This window comes from Bos javanicus, chromosome 11, assembly GCF_032452875.1.
Source record: "Bos javanicus breed banteng chromosome 11, ARS-OSU_banteng_1.0, whole genome shotgun sequence".
In the NCBI taxonomy this organism is placed as follows: Eukaryota; Metazoa; Chordata; class Mammalia; order Artiodactyla; family Bovidae; genus Bos; species Bos javanicus.
In genome coordinates this window covers 82,921,989-82,944,652 of record NC_083878.1, presented here as the reverse complement: position 1 = coordinate 82,944,652, position 22,664 = coordinate 82,921,989, and the positions used below count along the sequence as shown (strand labels likewise).

The 22,664-nt window shown below is 47.6% G+C and overlaps 1 protein-coding gene across 2 annotated transcripts in view; it reads right to left on the bottom strand.

The window, feature by feature from the left end:
* Positions 1-7,761: 7,761 nt before the first annotated feature.
* NBAS (NBAS subunit of NRZ tethering complex) overlaps positions 7,762-22,664 on the bottom strand; it is a 335,203-nt gene continuing 320,300 nt past the window's right edge. For both annotated transcript variants that reach the window (XM_061433269.1, XM_061433270.1), the window contains 2 exons: positions 20,410-20,538; positions 7,762-8,178 (listed from right to left, as the gene is read on the bottom strand). In XM_061433269.1, coding sequence (XP_061289253.1) covers positions 7,903-8,178; positions 20,410-20,538 — 405 coding nt within the window. In that variant the 3' untranslated portion in view covers positions 7,762-7,902. The remainder of the gene's footprint in view (positions 8,179-20,409; positions 20,539-22,664) is intronic.

Sequence of the window (22,664 nt, the reverse complement as noted above, 5' to 3'; positions counted from 1 at the left end):
AGACAGTTTAAGGGCTCATCTGTTGGAAGGCCTGACAGGTAACATACTGGGAAGGAGGACGGTCCAGGACTGAAGTGAGAGAGGCTGGTTCTCACCTAATCCTCGGTGGGAGGTTCCCAAGACCACGCTGGTACTAAGCACGCCTTCCTCTCCACACTGACTTTTCTGAACCTTTGAGCTGACAGTGTCCTGCCAGGACTTCAGAAAGCAGGGCCACCCACCTCTAAGCTGGGCTGTGTTCTGTTCGCTGCATTTTACAGGCACGATATTTATAAGGCTCTGCATTCCTAGACATAGTAAATCTTCCTTCTTCCTGCAGAAGTAATTGCCATACATGCATAAAAATGACGGCTGAAAAAAGTTTCTCCCTGTTCCCTTTCCACCAGGTAACGTTCCTACAGATCCCAGTCTGGTTGCCCAGATGGTCTATAAGAAGAAATCAACAACTACTCATCACCAGGCATTTCTTGGTGCCAAGGCACACAGAAGGTTTATGTCTCACAATGGAAAGGTAAGTGTCTCGAACAAGGCAGAACCCGGGGTAATAAAAGCTCCTGTTATTTCATACTCTCTTTCACAGTGGTAGGTTTTATTCTAAATCTCACTAGACGCTTGACAAGCATAAAAAGCAACCATTTCCGGCCCCAAATATGTTGCCTTCTGAGTTCTTTTTGTTTCCTTGAGCTGAGCCAATAAGAGGTAAGAGAAAGCTGTTCTCCGGAGGAGGGCAGCGATGCTGGGATAGATCTCATTGTTTGCACTGGATCCAGAACAGTAGCTGTCGGGCACAGCTGAACCCCGCTTCCCAAGTCTCTTCCTATAGCAGTTGGGGGGTAGGGCCTCTCCAACAGGGCAGGGGGGTTTAAGAGCTTGGCTCCAATGTGTGCCATCCCAGGAAAAAACTTCCTAAGGCATCTCTCCTCCTTGAGTGAAAGCTATCCGAGGGTGTGGTCACCCCATGTTCAGCTCTGTTATTTCCCACGGCTTGCTGTCATCAACCCAGGACCAAGAGACAATGAGAGATCAATGCCAAGTCCAAATCACCATGGCTCCAGGACCCAACAGGTGACTTTGCTTATTCTATTAACTGAAAAAAGATGCTACCCACCACATAGAGTGTAAAGTTATAACACTCCTTAAGCAGAAGCCTCCTTCTCAACCCTCTAAACCAGGACAAACACCTCCATACCTATCCAGGTGCTCCCAAGCTCCGAGCCCTCCTCAGCCCCACAGTGCCTGTTCTGAGCATCCTTATGTCCTGACCTCTCACCTGCCTCTGCTTCCTGGACCACCTCATCACCACCCAGGATTCCCCTTCCACCAGTCTGATGATACTAATCAGGCACCATGAAACACAGGTGTCCTTTCTTTCCACTAGAAGCAAAATATCTAAATATCACCTAGAAAGCTGCATCAAGCCCATTTTTGACCCTTGAGATAAGAGCTGGTCTCCTAGTGTCCGTTAAATAAGCACAAGTGCAATCATGAAGACTAGGGGAGGGGGAGGGCAGAGGACCATAGTAGAAAGCGAGTTGGATCTTGAAGGAAAATACCCGGGTCCCATTCCTGCCTCTGCTGCTCACAGGCTGGGCAACTCTGGGTATGTCACTTAGCTTGTCTTCACCTTTTTCTTCATCTGTAAGATGAGCTTAACAGTACGTACCTTGCACTGTTGTTTTGAGAACCCAAGGCTGAGGATATGCCATGCAAACTGTGAGGAAAAAGAATAGAAATGGTCCCCCTCCTGGTGCACAGTCCCCGTCACTCTACACACCCAGGTGGCCGGAACAGAGCCTGGGGAAAAGCCAGGAGTCTGTCAGGACCTTCCTGCATCCACTCTGCAAGGTCATCCCCCGTGAGCCGAGGGCCTGAGCAACAGCGCTGATCCCAGTAACCTCCATCCCCTGGGACAGACCAGCTCCAGTCGCCTCTGGGACCGGGAATCCTGAACTTCTATAGCAATTACCCTTTTCTGGCAAACTCTCTGGCCCCTACAACTCAGAGTGCCGTGGTTAACAGATAGACAGGAGCTAATAACCCCGGGGGGCTGAGGACCAGGGCTGCGGGATCTCATCACCATGGCAACTCCTGCAGGTGCTCCTGAAAGGAATGGCAAGGCCAAGGCGGGTGAGGGTGGGGTGGGGCTGTTTTTCCGTCTTTTTTTGCAAGTCTAAAAGTGAGGGAGGGGTCGGGGTGAGAGAAGCCACCTAATGCCAGCAACAGACACAGTTCCAGACCCCAGCAGGTGACCCAGCTAGAAGACAGTGGAGCTGGGGCTGCGCCCCCATCTGTCCTTCCCTCTGCACAGGCTGCCCCGTGGCAGACCCCTAACTGGAGGAGGTGGTCTCTGCTGCACAGACCTCCCTGTCCCCTTCTTGGTGCTTCCAGCGACCTGTTCTCTGTGGCTGACTGAAGATCTGAGGGTGGCCTCCAGGCCGGAGGTCCCCATCGCCTCTCCTGCTGGTATCAGAGCCTGCCCTCCGTGGCACTGACCCAGCCAGAGCCTGTCCCCATCCACCTGAGGTGGGGGGCAGGGAGGTTCCCTCTTGGGGGGCCCAGACACAAAGCCCAGGAGCTCTGCCGTGTGAAGAAGGCCCATCTGTAAGAGCAGGGAGTGAAACAGCAGACAGGGGCCCAGGGAACGGTTGGTAAGAAATGACGGAGGGACTCGAGGAGTGTCTGAGTCCCTAGACCCCCGGAGTTCCCAGAGGCCCTCAGACCCTGTCCTTTCTGAGGTTGGTTACAGCCCCTCCCCTCGCTCTGAGCTGTCCTCTGTCAATAGCATGCATGTGTCCCCCACGTCCCACGCCGTCAGAAACTGGAGGCCTCGGTCTGGTGTGGCAGCAACCACAGCGCCCTTTTCTCCAGGGTTTTCCATCACTGCTCCTGGGGCCTGGATGCCTCCACCCCTGAGAAGAGGTTCAGAAGGGGTACCGGGATCAGGGTGGGGGAATGTTGGGTTTGGGATGGGTGCAGGGGGTTGCCTGTCCACATCCCTGACACCCCTGGAGGGCCAAGTTCACCAGCGACATCACGGCTCCGGGGAGCTCTCCCACTCACAAGCTGGGGTCTTAACCTCTCTGTGCCTCAGTTTCCTTAACTGCCACTTGGGGGCTAATACCATCCACCCCAGAGTTGTTCTCAGAATGAAAGGAGATGATGTGCTGTCCAGGGAAGATGGAATTTGGGCAGGAAGAGCAGGAGGGCCTAAGTCCCACCCCACCCCAGGCATTTAATAAACCAGGAATTACAAAGCAGCGGTCCTCCACCAGGAATCAAACCAGGAGAGGGCATGGTCCACACGTATGCCAAGGATGCTTGAACTGGGGCAGCTGCTGCCCTGTAAGTTGGACTTCCAGATTCCATTCATGGCGGGGACTCCCGGGTTAAGCCCAGCAAGTGCACCAGCTCAGCCTCTTTCTTGGTTTAATCCTGGCTTCACTGGTGCCTCTGCCATCTAGAACCTAGCATGTCTCTCCTCGCAGAGCTTGTCATGAACAGACACAAGGAACCACCTCAACTCCAGCTCTTAATTTAGCTGCTGGTTAAGTAAGTGATGGGCCTTTTCACTTCTCTCTTAAATTTCTCCTGTTCACCTGCAGGTGAGGACCAGGTGAGCGGGTGGAAAAGAACCAGTCTTGACTGGTCACTCCCAACCCAAGAACTCCAGCCTCCTCCTCCTCTCGTCCAGCCAAGCCTTCCAGAATGGGGCTGGCCTGGAGAAAGGGGCCAGAGACACGGCCAATGAGATGAGAAGCCAAAGACATAAATCCTGCCCCCTCTATGGGCTGTGGTTAACATCATGTGGGTCTCACCCTTAGATGTTCTAGCATAATTGGTCACGGTTAGGGGTGGGGACTCAGTGCCTGATTTATTCTCCCCGAGTGATTCTAATATGCAGTCCTGATCGGTAACCACTGGGTGTTAACACTACAAGTCCTTGACGTGTCCTGTGTCCTCCCTGCAGTTACGTTGGGTGATGCCAGGTTATTTACAGAGAATGTTCATGGTGGTCAAACCTCCTGCACCTTCTGGGAAATCTGGACTACCAGGGAAGGCTTGAATGAAGCCTCCGTGGTCTTCTGGGAGAAGTGCGGGGAGTCTCCATTTTAGGACTCAGGCTCTCGAGAAGAGGGAAGAAGTATGTCCCACCTTTCAGAGGGCTGGGTGTATGAAGGCTTGATAGTTCACAGAGCCCTGGGCCGCCATATCAGCAGTGCAGGATTAGAAGGGAGGGTGGAGAAGGCAGCCTAGCGTCACGTCCTGCAGGAAACGCACCCAGGTTCGCCTGCCAAGAACCAAAACAGCTGTGAAAGAAAGTGAAGTGAAGTCGCTCAGTCGTGTCTGACTCTCTGTGACCCCATGGACTGCAGCCTACCAGGATCCTCCGCCCATAGGATTTTCCAGGCAAGAGTACTGGAGTGGGGTGCTATTTCCTTCTCCAAGGGATCTTCCTGATCCAGGGATCAAACCCAGGTCTCCCACATTGTAGGCAGATGCTTTACCGTCTGAGCCACCAGGGAAGTCCAAAGAGCTGTGAGGACGGGTGCTAATACACTTAATACAGCATCGTGGCCAAGGGCTGGGTTCAGAGTCAGATGACCTAAGATCACATCGTGGTTCCATTCCTTATTAGCTTTGTGTCCTTGGGCAAATCGCTTACCCTCTCTGGACCTCGTTTCCTTATACAGCTGTCATGAGGATGAAAGGAGTGAGTGAACTTCATAAAGCTTGCAGTGTGTGTCGGTGTGAGAATTTCTCCAGCTGAAATTCTCATGATCGAGGAGGAGGCCCTTGGTGGGCGGGACTCCAGCAGGGCATGGGCACACTGGGTGGCTGTGCTGCAGCGGCACTGCCTTGCTGAACTGCAAATACCGGGAAAGGCATGATCGGCCCTCCTCATGCACGAGGAAATGAGGCTGAGAGTGCGCAGCTTGTCTGAAGAACCACAGCATCCATGCCTAGGCCATGGACACCAAAGGCTCCTTCCCGACTCGTCTCCCTCTTGCGTCCATTTTCCATGGAAGCAAGGCCTTGGAGTCTGAGCGTGAGTGAGGGAGGGCCAGGGAAGCCCTTTCTTGCTGTTTTAAAAAAGAAAGGTCTGGGGCATCTGCTTTACAATAAGACAACATATTACCTTATTTCTTTATCTAACCTTTATGGCAAATGTCTAAATACCAACAGAACATTCTAGAGGCCAACTCAGTCTTCTAGAGTATTTATGCAATTAACATGAAACTGGAATGATGTGCTTTTTTTTTCCCCCACAGAAAGTGCTAAAATCTTGGAAATTTGGTTTCTGATAAGTGAGGACATAAGTCAATTGGAGCAACCTAGCTTATTCGAGGGAATCCCTTCCTCATTAGTATTTCAGGGTGGTGGCTGGGACGTTGAGACCCACACTCACCATTGTCCCAGGGCCTGCTGGGCCTCAGCTTATTAATTTATGATGTCAGGATGCTATACTGATACCTAAGCCCTCTAATCCTGCTGCTAAGTCGCTTCAGTCGTGCCCGACTCTGTGCAACCCCAGAGACAGCAGCCCACCACGCTCTCCCGTCCCTGGGATTCTCCAGGCAAGAACATTTGGGTGGGCTGCCATTTCCTTCTCCAATGCATGAAAGTGAAAAATGAAAGTGAAGTCGCTCAGTTGTGTCCAAACCTTAGCATGGACTGCAGCCCACTAGGCTCCTCCATCCGTGGGATTTGCCAGGCAAGAGCACTGGAGTGGGTTGCCATTGCCTTCTCCCTCTAATCCTGCAATTAGAAGGAAAACATCTCTGGATGGATTCCACTAAAAGGGACTAATATGCTATCTCAGAATACTGCTCACTTTATTTTTAATCACCTGAAATGATGGAAGTCAGCTCTAAGGTTAGAAGAAACCCAAACTGCCAGTAGGTATGCTTCCTAGCAGTGGCTTGATTAACATCAACTGTATAGTTAGGGCCATCACAGTTCTAGGAAGACCTCTGTGACCTTGTGTGTTCAGTCTGGACAGATGTTATCTAATCTGGGAGAATTCTGCTCAGCCTTTTTCTAAGAACAGACTTGTGCAAGCCACTCCCAAATTCCAGGTGCTGCTGAAGGTTCAGGCGAGGAACTCAATCCTGGAACAGACAACTGGTCAGAAGTCAGCAGAGTGAGCTATTATGTCAATATGTCTTCAAAGATGACAAGAGCTTTTTCCTATTAGAGGACTGGAGCTACACCCATAGGAGCAGAAATGAGGTGAAGCCAATGAGGATGGTGACGGTGGTGGTGGTGATGGTGATGATGATATGACGGCAATGACGATGATGGTAGTGATGATCATGGTGATGGTAATGATGATGATCGTGGTGGTGATGAGGACAATATGTGAAGTAAGGTGAAGTGAAGTTACTCTTATACAGAAGGTAGACTCAACCAGGTGTGTGCGTGGCACTGGTGAGAGTGTGGGGAAAAAGGTGGAGAGTGGGCTGCCCCAATATGCCACACGTCAATGATGTACAATGAAACACACACCCACATAACACAACCACAGAACCTGCTGGCTCTGACAGGGCAATGTGGAAACTGACCGGAGGGAGCCTTTCCACATTCCTTAAACTAATTAAAAAGTGTTCATTGTAATAAAGGATTGTCCTAGATGACATTCTCTCTCTCTCTAAACATTCCATGAATGCACAGCCACCCTTCTCTCCCTCTGAATATTTCCTGGGGGTCGAGGTAAAGACCAGTGTGCATCCGACAGACCCTCTGATGGTCCTTCAGTCATGGAGTTTGCTCCTCACCAACTGCTGCCTGGGTTGTCGCTGTGGCTGGAATCTGGTATGACTTTCCCAAGAGCTCAGCTCAGGACTTCCAGCCAGAACCTTCACCTTCAGGCACACACTTCTGCAGGGAAGCGAGTACCAGCGAGTTATGCATTGGGGTCCTTACCGTTCTGTGCAGGGAACCCCGTTTCTGAGATGGGTCTTCCCAGGGGTGTTGCTATCCACGCCTTTGCTATGGCTGGCTGTGTGGTAGTGACTCGTGGACAGCCAGTCCTGGCAGGAAGTGTACAATTGGCTTCATCAGCCCACCCACCAGTCACAGAAGTTGTATAGACCTGCAGACCTGTCAGCTTCTACGGTGATATTGATAGGTTTGCAGGTCTCGGGTGCTGGTATTGATCATCTGCCTGGGCTCTTCAAGTCACAGCTCATCTACACGACTAAGTGGGGAGAGGGGATGTAAGGCTTCCTGGGCTCCTGACAAGTATCTGACAGAGCCCCACGTGACACTCAACAACCCCAAGAGATACACAGCACAACCCTCACTGTCCACAGGACTGACTAAAGCTCCGAGAGGGAGGACTTTGCCCAAAGTCGAGTAACTAACTTGAGAGGTTAGGTCCAAGCTTCCTCCGTCCAGGACGTGTTCCAACCACTGGCTACTCCCCACGCTCTCCGCTTCCACCACCACCACAGCCAACTGCCTGGACTGCAGTTTTAGACATTGCATTAATTGTCCTCTACCAGAAGAGATGGAGAAAGAAATGGCACCCCACTCCAGTAGTCTCGCCTGGAGAATCCCATGGACAGAGGAGCCTGGCAGGCTACAGTCCATGGGGTTGCAAGAGTCGGACATGACTTAGCGACTAAACCACCACCACCAGAAGAGATGGTTATAAAAAAAAAAAAAACAAGAAGGGTCAAGAGTCAAGTCTCTCCTAGTAAGAAAGCAGGGTAACTAACAGAAGAAAGAAAAAAGACAGTTCAAGAAATGGCAACTTCCTCATCATTTATATACAGCTTTATTTGCAATTCTTTGGAACCACCAAGAACCATCAACAAGTACACGTGTCGCCTCTGGGGACAGCACTGGGCTCCGGAGGCTCCTCAGGGAGGTGACAGAGGTGGGCGTGGGCAGGCGTGCTCACACCCAGTGCTGAGCTGCACCCAGGGCCGTGCTGAAGGTCCTCAGGGCCCGATGGGTGCCCCGCGCAGCCAGGAGGAGTGAGCCGGCTTCAGCCTCATGGCCGGCCTCCCACAGCTGCCGGGCCAGCTCCTCAGGGTCCCAGCGCCCATGCTGGGGGCTGGCCAGCAGGTGCTTGATGAGACGTGGGTAGAAGGGAGTGGAGAGGCACTTCACCAAGAGCTTGGCGTCCAGGAGCAGGGAAAGAAGTTCCTGGTCACAGTTTGAATCATTCACCTTCGAGAAAAAAGACGGGTGGACGTCAGAGTGGCGTGGCTGACCCCCTCACCAGCAGACAAAGCCCTCCCTGCTGGTTTGCAATGAGCTGCTTTTCTGCTTCTGCCAGCAGAGTCTGCTCTACCCTGGTGAGAAGGGCCTACTTTGAAAAGAAACCCAGGCCACAAGCATCTCTGAGATCGCACATATGAGATGACAGACCTGGTTTCCTTTTCACATAAGACACGGCCATGAACGAAGAGCGGCTCCCCCAGGAATCACTGACGGCTACCATGCCGCGTGTCAGAAACTGTACCACACACCAGACACATCGTCCTTCATTGAGTACCCCCGAGCTCAACCCTGTAAAGGGCGCACTTTTTACAGATTAGGATATTGATGGACAAGAATTTTGCTTAATGTCATGGTCAGTAAACTGCGGAGCGAGAATCTGAATTTAGGTCAGTCTGGACTTCAAAGCCCGAAGTTTTTAATAAGCACATTTACCATTTCATTTGTGCCTCACCACAGTCCATGTTCTTTAACCTCAACCCTCTCCTTTATGTAGATCCCTGTGAAAACAATTCTTTTCAGACCAGGAAAACCTCTTTTTCTGCTCCATTGAGAAGGTATATCCGTCAGCCCCAATGGTTTAAATAGGATAACCGACAGGAGGTATTTAAAAGCTACTCTTGCTTAAGCCTCTCGGACGCTTAAAACCAAACTCACCTTTTTCTTTCTTTTTTCTTTAAACAAATTTTCTGCGCTCTTTTCGTAGCATAGTCCCTGTATTTTTTTCCCTGGTCTTCTTGGTCTATGTATGGCTCTCCATGACTTTCATACTTAGCTCATATTTTTCTATTACCGCCATGTTTTCGTAAGGAATCAAGTCAACACTAATCAAAGATCAAAATTCAGGGCTTCTCATTTACACTAAAAAAAAAAAACAGCTTCACACAGGGAACTCTGTTCAGTGTTAAGTGGCAGCTTGGATGGGAGAGGAGTTGGGGGCGGCTGGATACATGTGCGTGTGTGGCTGAGTTCCTCTGCTGCCCACCTGAAACTATTACCAACAGTGTTAACTGGCTATACTCCAGTACAAAATAAACATTTTTAAAAAACAGCTTCAAAGACAGCTTCAAATTCATGTCACTGTGTACTCTTAATAGTTTTGGTTGTAGGAACTGTGGAGATAATGTGGCATTTCAAAGCCAGTTTTCTCCTGTTTAGACCAACTCTCTTATGTAGCTCAACACCATGGACTTGTGCTGCGTGCTCCCTGACAGTGAGGCAAGGCTGCTGAAGATGAGGTCAGAGGTGTCTACTGGCTGGAAGGATGAGAGTAACAGAAATCCTGAGAATAAGAGTTTGCCCACTAGCAGATGGCACCCATCTTAGCCCCTGTGATCCTTCTAGTGAAGGTGAAAGTCACTCAGTCGTGTCCGACTCTTTGTGACCCCATGAACTATACAGTCCATGGAGTTCTCCAAGCCCCACATAAATGTCAGTTCCAGTGTCGCCTTCTGGGTTACGTCTTCCCTACATCGGATCCAAGCCGCTCCCTGCTCCCTCCACACTCCAGACGCCGCACACACCCCTCTTCCCTCTTGGGGCTGGGCTATAGTGACCGGTCCGTCCGTCTCCCCTGCTGCACTGGGAGCTTCTACAGGGCACAGAGGCTTTTACCCGTCTTTCAGTTCAGCATCCAGTGTAATCAACCTGTGCTGAACGGCTGGCCGAGCCCCTGCCACTGAAGCCTGTCACATTTTTGTGAAGTGCACGTGTACACGGCAGGAGGAGACTCTGGCCTCAGCACTGAGAGTCTGGCAAAGCCTGGGCTTCCCTTCTTCAGCCTCTCCCTTCCATCAACACTTACACTCCACTCGCTCACCTCGGACTCCGAAAGACAGAAGGGGAACTCAATTTTGCATCTTTTGTTTGTTTGTCTTTTCAGAGGTGGTAGCAAAAGCAGCTGGGACAAGACTAGTGTATCTGCTGAAGGGAGCACAAGAGGCTTCCACCCACCACCTGAGGGCTGTTTATGAGCTCTGTGTGTTTCCTTTCCCTCTCTCTTTTGCTTCATAAGTGGGAAATCGGGACCCGAATCCCATCACCATGCCAGCTGCATCCTGAGACCCCTCCACATGCTGCTGAGTGAGGCACCTTCTCTCTAAGCCTCACAACATCTCTTTAAGACGGCTCCGATCTCACCCGACAGATGCACACACTGGGGCTCAGCGAGGTCACAGTCAGGCATCACATGTCATGTGGTGGGTCCGTGGTGAGCTGGACCAGAAGCCCTCCTCTCTGATGGGTTCACGGGTTACCGTGTGTCCCCCTCCCCCTCCCAGGCCACGAGCTCCCCCAGAGCAGGGATGCTGTCTCCTCTGTGGACCCCGCAGCCCCCGCCTACCCCTCCTAGAACAGCGTGGGCCTTGTGGCAGGAACTCAGCAGGATTTGTGGAACGAATGTGTGAATGGGTGAGTAACCCCAAAGCTCACATGCTTTCATTGCACTCCGCTGCCTCCGAACACACTCGTGCAAGCACACACTCGCACACACACATGTGAGCGGGCAGCTGACTCACTGTGCGTGCTGTTATTTTGATTCACCCTTAAAAATAAAGAAGCCTCCCACCTAACCATCCAGGAGGAAGCACAGCGTGTGCCAGGATGCTACAGGCAAATGTTTTTTGATAAAAACACATGGATAAAAGGCTCAAGTCCAAACAGTGCAGGCTGATACTTTCTGTGCTGCCCTGAGTAAGTCTTCAAGGCTAGGACACCTTTATTATTCTTTCTGTTGACTCACGAACCCTCCCTTTGTGGGCCTGAAATTCAGGCTCCTATAAAGGGAATGATGGATTTTTCCAGCTCGAAGGAGAGACAGGGGTTTTGTCAACGCCGGCGGCTGCTGCCCCTCTGACCCCCTCTCTTCTGTCTGCTTCTCTCCAGCATGAGGACATCCTGAAAACTGGACTGTCCCACTTGATGTGCCTTGGGGATAGCTGCCCCGTCCCAGGGCAGGGTGGGAGCTGGGGCACAGTGGGTGTCCACTCCCCAACCCCAAAAGCTCTCTATCTACAATCTTGGATGAGAAAACGTATGGCTGAAGTCATGGCCGTGAACTCGGATGTTCCGCCTTTGGCCCTTGCGTGCTCAGAGGTTCCCTAAAGAGAGGCAGAGACTACTGACCTCCTGTGAGCCGGGGTGGTGGCCAGGGGAAGGTGAGGGGGAGATTCTGATTTGGCTTCTCATAAACAAATGCTGGAGAAACAAAGTGGCTGATGCTATTTCCTTTCTTTGACTTTCTCCCCGATTCTGGCTCTTTGTAGGATGTATGCATGGCCAGAGTATCCTTGATAAATGTCATGTGCAAGGAAAAGACCGCGCAGATGTTTATTTACACATGTGGGCCAAAACAGAGAACAAAAGAATAAAGAAAGAGACGGCTTTTCGAAGGACCCATTCCAACACCCACATTTTAAACAAGAGGAGCCTGAGGGGCAGAGAAGGAAAGCGTTACCCAAGGTCACCGGCAGTCAAGACGGGCTCCTCTCCACACACCAAGCCTCCTGCCTTGGGGGCACCGAGGCCAGCCTGGCTCCTTCCTCTCAGTACAGTAGAGTTCTCGGCATCACTGCCACATGTCAGAGCTGCTACATTAATTTGTCAGGCCTTAACTTGTCTTCATTTTCCTTGTTTGTGACCAAATTCCAACTTATGGCACTAAAAATCTGGTGGTACCTACCCACAGAAGCCTGGCACTGTCTTACCAGTTAGAACTGCTCTTCTAACCTATTTTTCTTTTTGAAATGAAAAGAAAAAGCTGGAAACTGTCTTAAAACACAAAAAGAAGTCTTCTATATCAGGATCACCTCAAGAACACGACTTTATCTACCTTTTCTCTCCACTGATTATCCACATGCTGATATATTTGTCCAGTCAGGTCATGTGATATTTGTATCCTACTTTTCTCATATGTTGAGAATTATTAAAAAATATTTCATAGTTTTCATCCTAAAAAAATTTAATGGCTACAATATAGTCTATTGAACAAGTTATTTAGCTTCTCCTACTATACATCAGTTCAGTTCAATCACCCAGTCGTGTCTGACTCTTTGAGACCCCACGGACTTCAGCACGCCAGGCCTCCCTGTCCATCACCAACTTCCAGAACTTACTCAAACTCATGTCCATTGAGTCGGTGATGCCATCCAACAATCTCATCCTCTGTCGTCCCCTTCTCCTCCTGCCTTCAATCTTTCCCAGCATCAGGGTCTTTTCCAAGGAGTCAGTTCTTTGCATCAGGTGGCCAAAGTATTGGAGCTTCAGCTTCACCATCAGTCCTTCCAGTGAGTATTCAGGACTGATTTCCTTTAGTTGCCTGACATTATGAAACACTAAAAATGAATGATTTTTGCACATATACTCTCTTTATTTGAATTATCTCCTTGGTGGTTTAGTCACTAAGTCATGTTCAACTCTTTGCCACCCCTTGGACTGTAGCCTACCAGGCTCCTCTGTCCATAGGATCTTCCAGGCAAGAATACTGGAGTCGGTTGCCATTTCCGTCTTCAGGGGATCTTTCCAATCCAGGGATTGAAACCGGGTCTCCTGGACTGCAGGAAGATTCTTTACCGACTGAGCAGTCAAGGAAGCCCCTTAGGATACTTTATTAGGAGCGGTATGGCTGGGGTCTTATGGGATGAACATGTTGTTGCTGTTCAGTCACTAAGTTGTGTCCAACTTTGTGACTCCATGAACTGCAGCACGCCAGGCTTCCCTGTCCTCCACTGTCTCCTGGAGTTTGCTCAAACTCATGTCCATTGAGTTGGTGATGCCATCCAATCATCTCTATATCCCCTCAAACTCATGTGTTGCGGTCCTAACCTCCAAGACATCAGGACATGACTGCATTTGGAGACAAGGCCTTTACAGAGGTAAATAAGGTCAACGAGCCATCTGCATCATGGGGATGAATCCTAGTCCAATCTGATTGGTATCTTTATAAGAAGAGAAGAGGACAGACACGCAAGCCGAGAGGAAGGCACGTGAGGACGCAGGGAGAAGGCAGCATCTGCAAGCCACAGAGAGAGGCCTCAGAATAAATCAATCCCGCCAGCTCCTGAGATCTCGGACGCTGCGCCTCCAGCATTGTGAGAAAACACATTTCTAATATTTAAAGGTTGTCTGCCCTGCGGCACTTTGTTATGGCAGCCCAAGCAGACCATGAAACGGGGCAAAGCACCCACAACATCTCCTGGCTGCAGGTACAAGAGGAAAGCAGTGACATGGTGATGTGGACCGTCCAGCGCACAGTGCTGCCATCAGGGGAGGAGGGGCCAGCTTCACTGTAAACTTCCCAGCTCTGGATGTTATTACTTTGAAAAGAAAATTACTTTGCTAATTTAGGAGATATGTATCGGTATCTCAAAGATGCTTTCATTTGAATTTGTTTATTAGCAAGAATGAATTTTCCCCATACATTTCCTGTCATTTTTATTTTTTCCTATGGGAAAGGTCAAATCTTTTACTCATTTATTGGAATTTCAACATCACGGTACACATGTGAAGAATTCTTTTGTAACTTAAACATTAACCTTGATTTGAGTTTTAACAGACATTCTAATCTACTGTTTGCAATTCTATTTGGTTATTTGTAGTCTTGTAGGAGTTTTACACTTGTACATTATCAGGAAAGGATGTGTTCCTTTATGACTCTTTTCCTATTGGTTTAAAGCTTGGAAGTTATACTTCCTGGAAGGATATGGTATGTGTGTATGTGTATGTCTGTGTTTATATATATATAAAATTTTCTGATTTAAAAAATATCTAATTTTTTAATTGATCAGGAATCACTTTGGTATATGGTCTGGGGAGAATCACACATCCCTGACATTGGCTTGATTGATGCTTTTAGGGCTTGGGGAAGAAAATATATTTTGTCAGTTCTGGAGTCAGTTGGATATTTGAGATAAATATGAGAGAAGCCCAGGAGGATTAGCTGATTTAATTCCTCTGATCAAATAGCTTTGAATGGGAGTGAGAAGGAGCTGTCTTGTGAAAAGAAGGCAGAGAGGCTTCTGGGTTAGAGACCAATTTCCAATCCTGGATTTTTAGCTAAGTAGATGTGTGACCTTGTTGAGGACAATCTCTCAGAGCCCCAGTTTCCACATGTGAAATACAGACAACAGACAGGGGTAGAGATAATCTATGTGTTTAAGTGCCTAGCACAATGCCTGGTGTAGAGTTTAAGTTCAGAAAATGGCTGGAGTTATTACAGTCACACAAGTCAGGAATAAAGCACAGGAGAAGGGCTTACATACTTCACGAAATAAGTAAAAGGCTTGTCTTCTCTATCAGTGAATTTTTTTTTTTTTGGTTGGTGATTAATTTTTGAGACTAAAAGAAACTTTGCTGATCTTGGGGGGAAAAAAAATCTATTAAAGCATAAAGCACTACTGTCTTCCAAGCCATTAAAATGTTATCTGCTTAATTCCTGTTTCAACAATAGGTAATGAACCTTCTCTGAATTAAATCTTTGATTTTATGGATCTATACGAAGCTAAGAGTAATTACAGTAATGAGGGAAGCTGAAATCCCAGTAGCATAATGCATGCAGGACCTCATTTCAATTACTTTAAAGAAGATTATTTGATATAATTTCCCTGTTTACTTCAGGAAAGAACACTATTACTAGCAAGAGTTATTAAATATACCAACTGAAAGTACAGAAAAATAAAAGGGCAACACGAGTATATTCCTAGAATAAGAAAAATGCCCGCAAATAAATTTTTGTTTTCTGTATTGACTTGCAGGCCATTCAGACTTCGTTTCTTGGAATACCCTCAGCCCCACTCCTGGCCTGGGATGAGCAGTGTGCCTCTTCTGAAGCCAAAATCCAGACAGTCCTCTGACTTAGGATCTGACAGCGGGAGAGAACCTTTGAGGATGATCCAAGCTTGGTCACTTCAGTGACCCATTCTGCGGCCCTGAGTTTGGCCCGTTCCACACTTTTACACTTGCCCCCTTTTCATCCTCCTTAGTTCCTTGTGTTATTGTTTCATATGTCAGTGTCCCCTTGACACAATTCCTCTACACAGAGGGATGATATTTCATCTTTACAAATGTCCTACCCATTCCTCACTCCCGCACACTGTATCAGGTGGTGCACAATGGGTACTTTATATGTCTGGTTGCACCAAGTCGGTCAGCCACCCCTCAGAGCTGTCTAGAAACCTCACAGGTTAACCCATAGGGAGTGAGCTGCCTGTCGCTAGAGGCAACCAGCTGAGAATACTGGGAGATACGCAGTAGCAGAGCTTCCTTCATCAAGAAGACTAACCACCAGCTGAGAATGAAGGATGACGGGTGAAAGTAACATGTTTGGATTATGTTCGGGTAAGAAATAAGTAGATATATGCCCGAAATTCTGAGACTAAAAGAGGCGAAAGAACAGTGATTATAAAAAGAGACTGGTTTAACATCAACTGGCATCTGTAAGATATACAGGAAATCAGTTGCTTGATTCTTCTCCACATGACTGGATCACTTCAGCCTAACTTGGTTTGGATATGCTTAGAAGAAGACCACTGACGTTAGGGCCAAAGCCCAAGAAGGATTTTGTGGACCAAAGTCCAAACAGAGTAGTCCAGAGCCCAGCCCAAGGTCCTTGTTCTCACTGCATGCCGAGGTCGGGAGGGCCGTGTGTGCCCCTGACTTCAGCAGAGAAGGAAACATCGTGGGAGCGTGATGGTAACACGGATCCTCACCAGGGAGGGCCTTGGTGGAAATCTGGATTGAATTAAAGGGGGAACGGAGGAAGCAAGGCTTCATGGTTTTATACACAGTTGGCCCTTAAACAACGTGAGTTTGAACGGCCCTGGGCCACTTACGTGGGATTTTTTTTTTTTTTTTTCCAGTAGGAAACATTACATCACTGCCTGGATGTTACATCAGTCCCTGGATGGTGGAAACCACGGATGCAGAGGCATCTTGGAGATGGAGGGCCAAGTCTAACTAATACCTAGATTAACCCTTGTGCTGTCCAAGGGCTGACTGTAAATATGTTAACCCAAGCCTGCTTTCCTGAGAACCTTTAAAGCTCTCCCTCCAACCGAGACACTGGTCACTGTGGGTGATGTCTGGTGCCTTTGCAGCAAAATCACAGGGATAAGAATCACATTTATTAAAAACATGAAGGACTGCGATATGGAAACAACTCCACTGGGCAGGACTGAGGGCCGTGCACTCAAAGGATCCTTCATTCTGGAGGTGCTCTTTTGTGAGGGTTTTAAACATGACACAGGGCACCCAGGACTGGTCGGCTCCCACCCTAGTCGGGCTCCATCAGGGCCTAGTGACTTGGGGAATTTGAAAGAGGAAGCGCTGTACCAGGCAAGCTGTCAGACCAGCTCTGTACTACTGTTTTCAGTGCTGATATTATATGGTTCAAGATGCTTCAGAGAGTCCACTTCTCTACAGAGATAACCTTTTTCCAATACAAGAGTCTACCAGTTAGGTCAAAAGCAGCAGTATGATTAAACACAGGTGCTGAATGCTGGATTTAAGGCTTCAGTTTCAGCTCTGGCTGCTTGCTGGCTGTATGACCCCTGAGTTTCAGTGTTTTCATCTGTGAAACCAGAATGGTATCTTCCCAGAGGATTATTAAAAAGGGGAAGTGAGGAAGGGCCTTTAATAACATCCAGCACAGTTGGTACTGGAAGACAGCTATTACTAGCATCAGGGAGAAACACTAATTAGGTGCCAAAGGTCCTACACACTTCCATGAATGATTCTTTTAATAGGTACGTGGTCCAGGCCAGTCCCTGCGATGTGAGGTGGGGACAGAGGTACGAGCAGCCCTGAAGAGGAGGAAGCAGTAAGGCCACCGTAAGTGTGGAATTATGAATTGGAAGATGTTGTAGTCCACGGAGCTATTATAAACACAGACCTGCTTACTTTGATGAAATGAGTCAAGAGACTTCCACCCAGTAGAAAATATCCCCGAGAGGAGATTTAAACACATCATCACGGCATATCCTTCTTGGAGAAAAAAGGTTTTGAAGGTAAGCTCTAAATCTCACTGAGGCTGATGGAGTGGGTGATTTGACAGTATGGACCACACCAGGGTTTTAATTATTCACCAATGATATAATCCTAAGAAGGTCTTTCTATTTCTGGCCCAGGGTAAGAGGCTGTTGGCCATTGGTAAGGACATGCCAAACACCAGAGGTTTGCAATTTCAGAAAAGCTTAGGGAAGTGAACACCGCTATTGGAGGAGAAACCCCCCCGTCTCTGGCATCAGCATTTAAGCATCATCCTTTGAAACATAAACCCCTATGAAGCTGTCAGTATATTATGACCAATACACACTATCAGCAAGTGGGGGGAGGGGTGCATTTTTTCTCCTGGATCCATGCACTGTGCAAGAATGACTGACACCCATCAGAGGAGTTTCTCTGAAAACAATTTTTTTTTCTTTTCCTTTTAGTATCAACAGAAACTATTGCCAACAACCATTAAGGGAGAAACAAGTTACTGATGAACTCAGAGTCGCCCACTAATGGGCAGAGTGAATAGCAAAATAAACACAAAAGAAGAAAACCAGTATCTTTCACGTTGTATTTTTCACTACAAAACCAAGTATGATGTAAAATAGCTTGACAGGAGCCCTGCAAAAAGGCCCAATGAAACTCTTCGCTTAGAAAAGGGTAACATGACTTTTCAATGGTGCTGGGAGAGCAATGATAAATCACAGTAATTTCTCTTCATGTATATCATATTCTTGAAACAGCAAAATTACAGAGATGGAGAAGAGATGAGCAGCCTTCACTGTGGTCACATGAATGTCCATGTGACAATACTGCACAGAACTTTACACATGGACACACACAGACACACACAAGGGCACTTAAAACTGTGGAATCTGCATAAGGTCCAGAGATCGTACCTCTGCTAATGTCCTGGTTATAAGGATACTAAAGTCATGTAAGATCAGCCCTGGGATTTCTTTGGAAGGAATGATGCTAAAGCTGAAGCTCCAGTACTTTGGCCACCTCATGCGAAGAGTTGACTCATTGGAAAAGACTCTGATGCTGGGAGGGATTGGGGGCAGGAGGAGAAGGGGACGACAGAGGATGAGATGGCTGGATGGCATCACCGACTCGATGGACGTACGTCTCAGTGAACTCCGGGAGTTGGTGATGGACAGCCTGGCATGCTGCAATTCATGGGGTCACAAAGAGTTGGACACGACTGAGCGACTGAACTGACTGACTGAATGTGAGCTTAAAATTATCTCAAAACAAAAGTTAAAAAATGTTTAAAAATTGGAAAACTCAGCAACACTTTAGTTCCTTGAGGATGCGAAATCTTCCGTGAACACATGTGAAGGTCACAGATGGGCCAGCCTAACATGAGTGCTCATCTTAGTGCAGAGAAGTTACAAGTCAGTGTCATTACTGAATTCCCAGAAGGGTCTCAGTGGTAGGAAACAGACTCGCCTCAGCAATTTACACCTCTGGCTTTGATTTCTGTACCTGAAGGCCACAGGGGTTTCGGATGTTTTCATCACAACCTTGGCTGAACCAGCCACAGTCAAAATGATTCAAGATCCAGAGTTTTAGCACAAGACTGCATATCAAATGTGCAGATAAAGTGTTACAAAGGCAAACTAGTACCATTTATAAATGACTTGGGTGTTGGCAACATCCCCGTCAGTTTCTTATTTTGATAGTATGTGTGTGTCGGGGGGCGGTGAGGCAGTCAGCAGGGCTGGTTCAGTTAGGGAGCTCCCCTTCTAGTTGCAGTTCTGACTGATGCATTTGTGATCAAGAATCTTTACAATGAAAACCGATCTGTACTCCTAGGGAATTCATGAGGGCATCAGGAACGCTCTACACAGCATGAACAGGGAACAGCAATGTTTAATATATTACTGTTTTATTCTCAAAGGTGCCCATGGCAAGTTCCATTGGAAATACTTGAGCAGAGATATGAATACTGCGTACAAGGTGGTGATGGAAGAAAAACACTGACAGCACGCAGTTGATTTTCTCTAGCTCTCCCTTCTTCCTGATGTCTTGGATCTCCAATAAAAAATCAGCTAAGAAAAAAAATCTTACTGCAGCTCTCAGTTTCTTGCAAATCCCAGTATTATGCAACTTTTATTTTAGCACAGAGAGGCACTGCTAGACAAGTCCCCTCAATTTCATACTTCAGCCTAGTTTCCAGAAAGGCCCCTATTATGCTCAATTATCAATGATAATGAAAGGCATTTTTTAAAAATAAAATCTATACAGAAACTTTACATTATTTTGAAAATATGAATAAAGGCACGACAGTTTTCTTATCTTGTTCATTATGACTATTTCCAAAGGCAATTACGTCCTGCTTTCTGCACCCCCTGTCATTAACAAAGCTATAAATCCAAGACATCTTTTCATCTATCTCGTCACTGCACCTTTGCCCTAGGATTCACCTACCTTCTCTGGTCCCTAGAAGATATCCTCTTACACTGTTGTTAAAGCACACACATACACACTTCAGATGAAAGAGTGAGCGTCCCATAGAAGGATCATACAATGCAAATTCATTGTATGAAATGAAACACAACTCTGAGCACCTAATGTGTAAAATTTAAAAAGGGAAGTGCAAGTTTCTTCCTTAAAAACATTATCTTCACGATAATAAGGCAGCCAGCCTGCAGGGAGAACTCTCTTGCCTCAGCACTGGCTCCCATTTCTACAAGCCAGGATGGGCTTCAGTGGCAGTGTTGGCTGCCGGAGGAAACTCAAGCTTGAGATTTCCACTGGTGCCATTAACAGGACTCCTTCTCACCTTTAATTAGTACATAACCAAACACATGCAGGCACAGAAAATCCACCTGATGTCAGGAGCTCCTCGTCCCAGATTTCAAGTGGCAAGACTAGTCCTCTAGTGCTAGGCAGCCCTGAAATTTTCTTAAAGAGACTCGATACTCTGCTTCTCTAGAGAAAATGCATCCTGATCCGAATTTGCATTCTTGGCACAGATACACTCTGTGGTGCACAGGAGGAGCTTAGAAAATGTTTTGTCAACAAATATCTACTGCAAACCACAAATACCTACTGTAGACAAACAAACAGCTATTGTGGTCAGAGTGTAAGTAAAACCGTCCTGAGTAAATCACCATTGTTACTGATGAGAACCGCAATACCAATGCATGTCTCTGCAAAGCAAGAACGAGTGAATTCGGTGGGGAGTACCTTAGCGATGGCGGTGATGTGGTCCAAGGCCATGGTGTGCAGACGTTCGTCCGGGCTTTCCAGGAGAAGCTTCAGGGACGGGAGCAGCAGGGCCTGACCAAGCAGGAGCGAGCACAGCTCCTTCACCCCCTGGAACCACAAGGGCGACTTTGTGAGTGAGAAGGAAAGGGAATGCATCACAGCCCCGGCACGATTCTGGAGGCGTCGTGCACGCGTGTGTGTGTGTGTGTGTGTGTGTGTGTGTGTAGGCGGTGTGTGTGTGTGTGTGTGTGTGTGTGTAGGCGGTGTGTGTGTGGGGGGGGGAGGTGACTATGCAAAAGACACACAGGGGACCACTCTGATGTAGGGTTTGGTACCTGCTTCACTCGATTCACAATCTTAACTGATAAAATCTTTCTGGTATCACATATTCATCTACAATACTGCTATTTTAATGGCTGCATAGGATCCCACTGGATGGTTAGAGGGCTGGAATTTATTTTTCTGAACTCTCAGAGCCCTAGTTTCCTCCCAAGTAAAATGGAGGTAACTGTATCTACTATTTTGTGTTTTGCATGTGTGTGAGAATAAGTGTTAGTGAATAATGATGCTCAATGCTCAGCATATACTAGATGCTTAACAACAAAAACTATTATTGATTGTTAATATTATCACAAAGATGTAGTTACAATTTAGTATAACAAAGGAAATCGGCAATTTAAACATTTTAAAACCTGTTCATGGTTAACGTCAAGACTTCTCAGGTGACATGAGTCGTAAAACATCTGCCTGCCAATGCAGGAGACGCAAGAGACTCGGGTTAAACCCCCAGGGTCAGGAAAACCCCCTGGAGTAGAAAGTGGCAACCACTCCAGTATTCTTGCTGGGAAATCCCATGGACGGAGGAGCCTGGCGGGCTACAGTCCATGAGCCTGCAAAGAGTCAGAAACGACTGAGCAACTGAACTGAGAGTTAATGTCAAGGTGAACTGAATGCTTGACATACTCAAGATGTTCCTTCTTCATGAAAACTATCTGTGGTTCAGAAAAATGAAAATGTATTCAGATCGCCACAGATGTACTTTAATTTCAGCTTTACAGCTGAAATTTAATTTTAGTTTACTGCTCTTTTTCATGCTGGCTGAATCTGTCATCAGAGAGCAGCCTTTTCTATAAGATAAATATAACAATGCTTCACAACAAAAGTATAAAAGTGTAGAAAATAAATTTTCAAGCTATTCCTCCCTGCCCAGTTACACGTTCCCTTGGTGTCCTGATTTTAGCTGTGAAGAACGGAACACTTGGATCAAGACCAGACAATGTGTGCGACCTCGTTACATAAAGCAAGGGTTGTTTTTGAAAGAACACAGAATCACTGCCCTGTGCAGGACTGATGATCCTGCTACTCTTGCGCTATGCCAACAGTAGCATATCAGAGAAGAAAAATCCACATTCATGGTATTGTCATAAGTATTTTAGGTTATTATAGAGAGTGGATAAAATAAGGCTGACATAACGAAGCTCCTATTTAAGTCTGGGGTAAAGGTCTCTTTGGAATTCCATTCACGATCTTTCTTCAGTGTGCACCCCGCAGGCCACTGCTGGAAACCAGACTAGAAGACTGTGCCACACAAGATCAACACTGGCAGGGAAACAGTTCTGCCAAATGCGGGCTTCAAACAAGGATTCCAATTCAGAAAAGAGCTCTGTGCGCCTTACGGCACATGCAGCACATGCAGGGGTCTCATCCAGCATCTGGGCCAGAGAGAAACGTGGATGTTTAACCTGGGATGCCAAAACCTGCAAAAACCACTCGGGAAGATGAAACATAAACTCAGGTGTGTGGCAGTCCAGCCCAAACAGCACTGACCTGTTTCCTCTGCCCGCCTCCCTGGAACCACGGCTCCCTTCCCCCATCCTGCACAGTTCATGAAAGGCAGCGCCCAGGAGGGCTTCCTCTCATCCTGGGACGCTCTGCATTCGCGCTGTCCCACAGGGCAGCCGAGGACCATGTGGGGGCTTGTGAGCATCTGAGATGGGGCTAGTGCCACTGAGAAATTACACTTTTAATTTCATTTCATTTTGCTTAATATAAACTTAATTTCAGTACCCACATGTGGCCCGTGGCTACCAGCAGGGAGCAGTGGGCTCTCACAGACCTCTGGGTGTTTGCACACAATGGATACAACCTCTGCTGTCTCTCTGTGTGATCAACTCTCAACTCATCCTTGGGTATCAGTTTACACAAGCACAGGAAAACCCTATTTCCCATGGCAG